At 41.3% G+C, this 8,900-nt stretch overlaps 1 protein-coding gene across 1 annotated transcript in view; it reads left to right on the top strand.

Annotated features, from left to right (window-relative positions):
- The window catches only part of TIGIT (T cell immunoreceptor with Ig and ITIM domains), a 28,827-nt gene extending 23,778 nt beyond the window's left edge, over window positions 1-5,049 (top strand). Inside the window, exon 4 of the mRNA XM_006864168.1 lies at window positions 4,825-5,049. Coding sequence (XP_006864230.1) covers window positions 4,825-5,049 — 225 coding nt within the window. The remainder of the gene's footprint in view (window positions 1-4,824) is intronic.
- The last annotated feature ends 3,851 nt before the right edge of the window (window positions 5,050-8,900 follow it).

Genomic DNA, 8,900 nt, shown 5'->3' with positions numbered 1-8,900 from the left:
GGGATGACATCAAGAACATTATACATGAAGAAAGCAAAAAGTGATTAAGAAGACAAGAAAGAAAGAAAAGGTCAAAATGGATGTCAGAAGAGACACTGAAACTTGGTCTCCAGCAGAGAGCTGCTAAAGCAAATGGAAGAAATGAGGAGGTCCAAGAGCTGAACAGAAAATTTCAAAGATCATCTTGAGAAGATAAAGCCAAATATTACAAGAAAATGTGCAAAGATCTGGAATCAGAAAACCAAAAAGGAAGTACACACTCAGCATTTCTCAAGCTGGGAGAACTGAAGAAATAAATTCAAGCCTCAACTTTCGTTATTGAAAGATTCTCTGGGCAATTTATTGAATGATGCAGAAAGCATAAAGAGAAGATGGAAGGAATACATATAGTCACCGTACCAAAAGGAAATGGTTATTGTTCAACCATTTCAAGAGGCAGCATATGATCAAGAGCCAATGAAAGTCCAAGGTGCATTGAAGGAATTGGCGAAGAACAAGGCACCAGGGATTGATGGAATAAAAATTGAAAACTTTCAAGAAAGTGAGGCAGTACTGTAGGTACACTCAGTCATCTCTGCCAAGAAATTTGGAAGACAACTGTCTGGCCGACTGATTGGAAGAGATCCGTATTTGCGTCCATTCCAAAGAGAGGTGACTCAACAGAACGTGGAAATCATCAGACAATCTCTTAGATAGCCTATGCAAGTAAAGTTTTACTAAAGGTAATACAGAAATGGCTGCAAGCATACATTGACAGAGAATTTCCAGAGGTTCAGGCCAGATTCAGAAGAGGCTGTGGAACAAGGGATATCATTGCTGATGTCTGATGGATCTTGGCTGAAAGCAGAGAATATTAGAAAAATATTTACCTGTGCTTTATTGACTACACAAAGGCTTTCGATTGTGTGGATCATGACAAACTATGGATAGATGACATTGAAAAGTATGAGTATTCCAGAACACTTAATTGTGCTCATAAGGAATCTGTACCTGGACCAAGAGGCAGTTGTTTGAACAGAACATGGGAATACTGAACGGTTTAAAATTAAGAAAGGTGTGCGACAAGGTTGTGTTCTTTCACCATACTTATTCAACCTGTAGGCTGAGCAAATAATCCAAGGAGCTGGGTTATGTGATGAAAAACATGGCATCAGTATTGGAGGAAGACTCATTAACAACCTGTGATAATGTAGATGATACAACCTTACTTGCTGAAAGTGAAGAGGACTTACAACATTTACTGATGAAGATCAGAGAGCACAGCCTTCAGTATGGATTACATCTCAATGTAAAGAAAACAAAAATCCTCACCACTGGACCAATAAACAACATTCTTATCAACAGGAAAAGATTGAAGTTGTCAAGGACTTCATTCTTCTTGGATCAACTATCAACACTCATGGAAACAGCTGTCAAGACATCAAACGACATATTGCATTAGGCAAATCAGTTGCACAAGAACTTTTTAAAGTGTTGAAGAGAAAAGATTTCAGCTTGAGGACTAAGGTGCGCCTGACCCAAGCCATGGTATTTTCAATAATCTCATATGCATGTGAAAACTGGACAGTGAATAAGGAAGACCATAGAAGAATTGATGCTTTTGAGTTATGGTGTTGGAGGAGAATATTGAAAGTGCCATGGGCTGCCAAAAGAACCAATAGATCTGTTTTGGAAGAAGTGCAGCCAGAGTGCTCCTTGGAGGTCAAAATGGCCAAACTTCGTCTCTCATGCTTCGGACATGTTGTCAAGAGGGACCAGTCATTGGAGAAGGATATCATGTTTAGTAAGGTGGAGGGTCAGAGAAGAAGAGGAAGACGTCCAATGCGATGGATTGGCCAAGTGGCAGCATCGATAGACTCAAGCGTGGCAACAGTAGTGAGGTTGGCCCAGGATCAGGCAGTGTTTCATTCTGATGTACATAAGGTCGCTATGAGTCAGTGCCAACTCGATGGCACCTAACAACAACAAATATTAGAAACTGATTGGATTACATCAAGGTATACACTTTCTTTTAGTACAGCATCAGCATACCCTACAATAATTATCTGTTTTCTTATAATTATTTAAGGTTCAGATACTTTTACTGAAAATGAATGAATAATAATAGCAAATGGGAGAAGGGTGATGTTTGTCCAGACGGTACCATCTGACTCTTGGTCAGGTGTGTTCTTCTGAGACTAAAGATAACTTCTTACTAGGCCCAGCATCACAAGCCCTGCAGTGTGGCTCCATCCCTAATGTTTTGTATTTGCTTGTACATTCACATAGCCCATGTACTCTGCCTTTCAGCCTCCCTGCATATATGTATGTGTACTCTGCTGGTTTTAGCACTAGCTGATGATGGTGCTGGTATCTCTTATCTTGGGAGCAGTGTGTGGTGGACATAGTCACATTTGTTTGATGTTTATTGGTGTTGTTTCCCAAGCCTGTGACTTTCTGTGATTCTGTCATTCAGAACTCTGGCTGGGTGTCTAATCCACTGTAGAGCAGTCATCATTCTTGCAGACAGGGTGCCAGCTTTGCACCAGGGTGTCATTATGTTTGTCTCCTGACCATCCTGCTTGTGCCTGTTCTCTCATCTATAATGTTCTTATATGGATGTAACTCCATATCCTGCTTTTCCCAGATTGCAACACTTTTGTCCTATTGTCTCAATAAAAGAGCAATTGTAGTTGTCTAACCATGAGCTCTGACTTTGATTTGAAAAATCAGGTTATCTTAGGTATGGGGCTATAAGAGAGACAGAGAGGAGGGAAGGAGAGAGATACAGAGAGCACACATTTCATTCACCAAACAAGTCCTCAACATGTATGGAACATCTGTTAGGGCCTCTGAGGTTACACAGGAATACCAGAGGGCTTCAAAAAGTATGTGTAAAATGGAATGAAAAGATAATGGACTTTGACTACAATTTTTTTGAAGCCCCCTGTACAGCACAGATTCTCTCCAGGGGGTTCCCTGTTTAAGGCCAGGAATCACAGATGAGTAAACAAATAACACCCAGGACCATATTATAACACACAGGATGAAAGTAATACCCCGAGGGAGTCATAGTAGGCTTTCTGGGCACAGTGTTATAGAAATGAGTCTGGAACAACTTTTAGGAGAAAATGGGAAATGGATACAGCATGTACAAAATGGATAGGCAAGAAACAGTATAAGGCGTTTGAGAAATTGCAAGAGGAGAGGCAGCTTGGCAGAACATAGTTTTGATATTTTACCCGATGGCAAATCCAAGTTTTACACTTGTGTAAAACTTGGATTTGTCCTTGGGTAAGTCACCTCACCTGTGTCTATTTGCTCATCCCAAAGCAGAAAATGTAATAGGATAGAAGCTTGAATGACATAAAGATGCTAGTCCAGTGTGTGCTCATAAGAGATTCTCAGTAAATGACAGCTCTCTAGTGTCCAGGCCCTATACCAGAGGGTGGAGTATGTTGGTTGGGGAATTATGGTTGGAGATGATGTAGGAAGAGTGAACACTGCCAAGTCACAAAGGGGGCAGCCCAGTCTCGTTTGGGAAATGTAGTGAAATTATGGATTTTCCTTCCAGAAGGATGCACCTTTACAACATACAAAAAACTTGTACAATTTAAGGGAGTTTTCAAATCCTTAAAGTCCACCAGTTGATCACCTTCTATAGATAATGGAAGCCATGAATGGTTTTAGGCAGAAGTATGGCATAAATTAGCTTTCTCTTTTTAAAGATCACTCCATGCAAATGCTGAGTTAGAGGTAGGAGAGATTCTAGGGACAAGCTAGAATGGAAGTACATGTAAGAAATAAGGCATGGTGGTAGGAGTGGAAGAGAGGGAATCAATTTTTGAGCTGTTTAGGAGTAAAATTAAATGAGATCTTATGGCTGATTGGAGATTAATATTAACCTCCAGGTTTCTGGTTAGCTGGTGCAATAAACCAGGTTAGAGAATGTAGGGACAGGAGCTATATGTGGAGATAAGCATGGGGTTGGGAGTGTGAGAATGTGATGCTTCCCATTGAGACAAGTTGAATCTGGGCTTGAGGTGGATCACCAGGTTATTGTGAGTGCCATTGAGTTGGTTTCAACTCACAGTGACCCTGTATAGGGTTTCTGAGGAGCAGCTGGTGGGCTTGAAGCATTGACCTTGTGGTTTACAGTCCAGTGTTTATCCTAGCATGCCACACCAGGAGTTTAGGTCACCAGGTAATAACGTCCTATTAATAATTGGCTGTCTGGGTCTGGAGCTGGGGAAGAAACCTGGATCAGTTTGGATAGAGTTTGGGACTCTGGAGGACAGATGGCAGTGGTAGATGCATATGTGGATGAAGCAATGTGGAGAGAGAGAGAAAGGTAGGAAGACTATGTTGAGTGAGAAAACAGAGCAGGACCCTGAGGAACTCCTTCATTTGGAGAACTGGTATGTAAGGAGGAAGTGCAGACCTGAAATAAAAATGAAGGTGGGTGGTCAGAGGAAGAGAGGAGGTCCAGGAGACAGTGATTTCAGGGAAGCCAGGGAAGGAGGTCATTAAGAAAAATTAAGTTAACAGTGTCAGTTGCAGTGACACGTGAAAGAGAAAGGGCACTGACTGCAAGATGACTCACAACCTCAGGAAATAGGAGTAATGGGTTATGGGGCACAGTGCACACATAACAAATGTTGTATCAATGGGATGGTTAGTATTAAAATCTAGCTGTAACGAAGTTGAGAAATTAGGGGTTGAGGACTTATTGAGAAATTCGGATTTAGTAAGAACACAAGTTTCCCTATGTAAGAAATGAAGAGTTAGGGAGTGACTTTTGAATAATACCCCCACATACTCACTTTGTAGTTTGTTTGTTTTCAGAAGAGAGCTCTTCAAATCCATTCTGCAGAAAGCGGAACACCATCTGAACAGGAGAATTGGCATCCCGGTACTCCCTCATCCTCTGGAAACGATATCCAGGTAGCTGCCCCTGCCAACCTCCACAGAGAACAGATGGAAGGTGACTATGCTGAGCCACACGACTACTTTAATGTCCTTAGTTATCGAAGCCTGGGGAGCTTCAACTTTCTGGCCCAGACTGGTTAATTCCCAGGGACATGTTTAGAAGACACATTCCTTGTTTTTGCTATGATGGGCTGAACTTCTGTACTCTCCAACACTGTTGTGTGTGTGTGTGTTGAAGGTTGAATAGGTTTCTCTGAAGTGTGTGTGTGTGTGTTCAGTGGAGTAAATAAACATCATTCTCTTCTTCCTCTCAACTTTCTCCATCCTCTCGTTCATTTCATTGTGTCAGGCCCTAGGTGAATAGCATGAATCTTGCTTATGAATGCAAAGTTTAAAAACGACAGCAAAAACAAGTAGAATTTAACCTGAATTTGAACCTGGCAGTTTAAGTAGATCCTGTGGTTCTAAGAAAATCATTCTTCTTAATAGTATGTACAGGGCTTTGGGTTTTGTGATTGATGATGAAGATGGTGGTGTGACTACAGAGCCATACTTTTCTGATTTCTTATTGTCATGCTCATCAGTATAAACTTATCCAAGGCATTTTATGAATAAGGAATCCTACCAGACTCTGTAGCGAGTTTCATGGTTTCATGGTCTCTGCCATTTGAGAATGCATAACTCAGTGAGGAGGCAACATCATTTATATTAACAAGGAAATATGGATGCATGACACAGATTTTTGGGAAAAGGTGTTATTTGGGGTGAGGTGGTCAGGATAGAATTATCTTTGTGAGGTGACCTGGGAGGACAAGGTGAGATAAAGGGAAGAGTGAGGCTGTCTGGCCTGAGCAGGGGCTTTGTCTAGGAAAGTTGTAGGAACTAAAATAAATGGAAGCTGAAGGCACCACACCAAAGAAAGATCCTGGCAGCAAGTGAGCCAACGGGTCTTCAGATATTGTTCTCTGGGCAGGCAATTTCCAGTCTCCTTGTGATGAGTCCATTCATGATGACTTGAGATAGAGAATTTTAGGATTTTTCAGCTGTGTGCTGGAGGGAATCCCACAGAAGATAGCATATGTCCATGGGAGGAAGCTTCATCTTATTACTGGGTTATAATTCATCTTTTCTCACTGAGTATTTGAACAAAAAAATCTGTTTTTCCATCAAAAAGAAAATATACATTTTTAAAGTAGGTATTCTTCTTAGAAAAAAGGAGTGCTAGAGGATTTTAAAAGTGAATACCCTTAAACTAGTCACTTTGAACCATTTTTTTCACTCCCTGAACTCTCTGTGCTAGAATGAGGGCAACGTCGCTGCTTATTTGTGTTTAGCTGGTATTCAGGCTAAATCTCACAGGACTCTGCCCATCCGATACCTTTCAGAGAGAAGAGAGAAGAGAGACTGGATTTACAGGTGACCAGTTTTCTTTAATGAGCACAGAAACTTGGAGAAAACGTGAAGACAGACTAGCTTTTGCCATAGTTAAAATAGTGTTCAGCTTCCTAAGAATTAGGCTGGGTTGAACAAGAAGATAATTCTACTTCAACTCCTTGTATCACCCCACTTTCCTGTGAATGGAGTCCTGGTGTGGTGCTGCGGGTTAATGTCAGAGACTGCAAGGTCCGTTAAAGTCACAAAGTTGGCACTTCAAGGTCACTAGCCACTTCTCGGTCACTAGACTTGATGGCACTTAGCAACAGCAACAAAAACAATGAATGAGGTATCTGGAAGAAAGATTGTTGTTGTTAAGTGCTGAGTTGGTTCCAACTCATAGCGACCCCTTTATAGGGTTTCCGAGGAGCGGCTGGTGAGCTTGAACCACAGACCTTGCAGTTCAGTCCAATGTTGCTGTCCAGCGCATTAGCCTGCAGCGCCACACCAGGATCCCATATATGCTTATAAAGTCCTTGAAATGTGGCTGGTCGGAAGAGAGATATACTGTATTGCCCTGCAAGTATAAACTATATACCAGATTTTGAAGACTTAATTTGAAAAATAAGAATGTAAATAAAGTGTGGTTCTGTAGGATAAGCTCTGGACCATTTACTTCAATGTTGGCAGTTCAAAACTACCAGCTGTTCCTTGGAAACCCTATACAGGTTCTCTATGAGTCAGAACTGACTCAAGAGCACTTATCACCAACTTCAATTAGTAATTTGGTAACATGATATTCTAATATTGGGTTAAATAAAATATGTTACTAAAATTAGTTGTACCTGTTTCTTTTGACTTTCTTAGTATGATTATTGGAAAATCTGAAATTGCGTATGTGGCTTAATATTATAATTTGATTGGATTGTGCTGCTCTAGACTCTAAAGTCAAGACCAAGCTGGTACTTGGGGAGGAGATGAGTCATGTCACCTCTAGCTATTTTCTATTTCTCATGCAAAATAAATTATGTAGAAATTTTTTCCTCTATGTTTTTGAGACATGTATAGGGAAGGATCACAGAAGAGACTGAGCTGGGGATCACTACGTACAGACCCGAAGAGATCCTTTCTAAGCTTTCTTGGGTCCCTTTTTGGAGTGTGGGCTATAGAGTTCGATGCACAATGCGAACAATTATACTGAACAAATGAGAACAATCTTGAGTTATGGCCTTTGAGAAACATGGTTTGTATGAGTGAAGAAGACCTTCCCATGTGACTTTCTTTCATGTCTTTCCCTCTCTCCACCCTGGACCCAGAAATGAATCATCATACACTCAAGTTCACACAGATTTCATCAGAGCAAAACTAGATAGATTGGGTGGCAGTAGATACCGCACGTGGATGATAGGGTCCTGCTGTGGGTACTGTACCACACAGAGGGGACGGAATTAACAGCACGACTGTGACTGCCAACTGGGGAGTGTGGGTTTTGTTCAGTTTTCTGACTTTTCCCAGTCCTGCTTCATGACTGTAACGAGCAATCTCCCATTCCCATTCCAAAACACACCTGGGAAGGCTCAGGAGGTCCAGGGGATCCTGTGGCAAGAGTCTGAGCTTTCTGGAAGTCAAATTATACACTTGGATGTTTAAGATGTGTTTGCCTAAAGTAATCTAGCACAGTGCTGTCCAATAGAACTTTCTGAGATGATGGAAATGGTCTAAGTCTGTGCTGTCCCCAGTGGTAGCTGTTAGCTTTATCTAGCTCTGCAGCACTTGAAATGTGGCTACTGTGACTAAAACATGAAATTTTAATTCAATTTTAAATTTCCATGCAAATTGTGACATGTGATTGGTAGCTCATATGTTGGACATGGAATTTATAGTAATTTCCTTGGATATGTAGAGAACAGAGGGAGGTATGCTTATAGCATATTCAATGATTCTATAGATGTTATAGATTCCTGGTGTGGGGCTGTAGGATAAGTACTGGACTGTTAACCACAAAGTCAGCAGTTCAATCCCACCAGACACTCCTTGGAAACCCTGTACAGGGTTTCTATGAGGCAAAACTGATTCAACAGCTCTCAACAACAACATAGATATTATGGGTCCTTGTGTGATGCTGTAGGATTAGCACTGAACTACTAAGTGCACTCATTGCAAGGTCAGAAGTTCAAGCCATCTAGAGGGTAGCTATGAGTTGGAATTGACTCGACAGCACACAACAACATAGATGAAATGAATTTGAAAAAGCAACCACTAAGAAGAAATATGAAGGCTTTTTTTTCTTGACAAAGCATAAGCTCAAAAGCAGGCCACACATTTATTTCAGAGTTTTCTTCTAAACATGTCCAGGTTGTTGTTGTTGTCAAGTGCCGTCGAGTTGATTCCAACCCATAGCGACCATGTATAGGGTTTCCAAGGAGCAGCTGGTGAGCTTAAACCACCGACCTTGCAGTTCTAACAGCTTTGCAGTCTGGCGCATTAACCCACAGCGCCGCACCAGACTCCCTGTCCAGGTTGTTAGGGAGGTTGAAATTCATAGATGTTCTGCAGAAATAGTCTTCCATCACAAGACTTATCCTGGACTGCAGTCATTTTGACACCTCTCTGGGGAC

The sequence above is a fragment of the Chrysochloris asiatica genome, unplaced genomic scaffold, assembly GCF_000296735.1.
Source record: "Chrysochloris asiatica unplaced genomic scaffold, ChrAsi1.0 scaffold00061, whole genome shotgun sequence".
NCBI classification, from domain to species: Eukaryota; Metazoa; Chordata; class Mammalia; order Afrosoricida; family Chrysochloridae; genus Chrysochloris; species Chrysochloris asiatica.
Note: the sequence above shows the minus strand (reverse complement) of the source record. Positions and strands in the feature narration are given on the sequence as shown.